A 462-nucleotide genomic window follows, 5' to 3' on the forward strand; every position below is an offset into this window, starting at 1 on the left:
GTCCATCTCTTCCTCGTATTCCTCCTCCTCTGACGGGGTCTTGTGCACCCCGTATCTCCTCGGATCCACGGCTGCAAATGATTCTTCGTATCTTGGCTCTTCTCTAGTATGCAGAACCTCCTCTAAGGACCTGGATCTTGGAACGGGTCTGAAATCTTCTCTGCGTATCTCCTTTTCCTGTTTCCATTCGCCTTCCATTCGTTTCTCTACATCTTCCTCCTCTTCCTCCTCCTCCTCCTCTTCTCCACGCTGATACTTCAATTTGTCTCTGCCCGTGTACGATTCCTCCTCCGTTCTCGAAGCATCTGACGTAGGAAGGTGCGGCGTCTGACGATCCGACGTTTCCGGGGATTCTTGCTCGTAGTCCATGTATTGAAACTCTTCTTCCCGCTTATGCTTCTCCTCCCACGGTATGGCGACCGCTCCCCCCTCGCTCATCGACAACCTGGGCTCCTCCATGGA

At 53.0% G+C, this 462-nt stretch overlaps 1 protein-coding gene across 1 annotated transcript in view; it reads right to left on the reverse strand.

Annotated features, from left to right (window-relative positions):
- The window catches only part of LOC102675913 (titin homolog), a 10,555-nt gene that overhangs the window by 3,737 nt on the left and 6,356 nt on the right, over positions 1-462 (reverse strand). Inside the window, 1 exon segment of the mRNA XM_031511452.1 lies at positions 1-462. This exon segment is cut by the window's right edge and continues 6 nt beyond it. Within this exon segment, the coding sequence (XP_031367312.1) occupies positions 1-462 (462 nt within the window).

The sequence above is a fragment of the Apis dorsata genome, unplaced genomic scaffold (assembly GCF_000469605.1).
Source record: "Apis dorsata unplaced genomic scaffold, Apis dorsata 1.3 scaffold_324, whole genome shotgun sequence".
Lineage (NCBI taxonomy): Eukaryota > Metazoa > Arthropoda > Insecta > Hymenoptera > Apidae > Apis > Apis dorsata.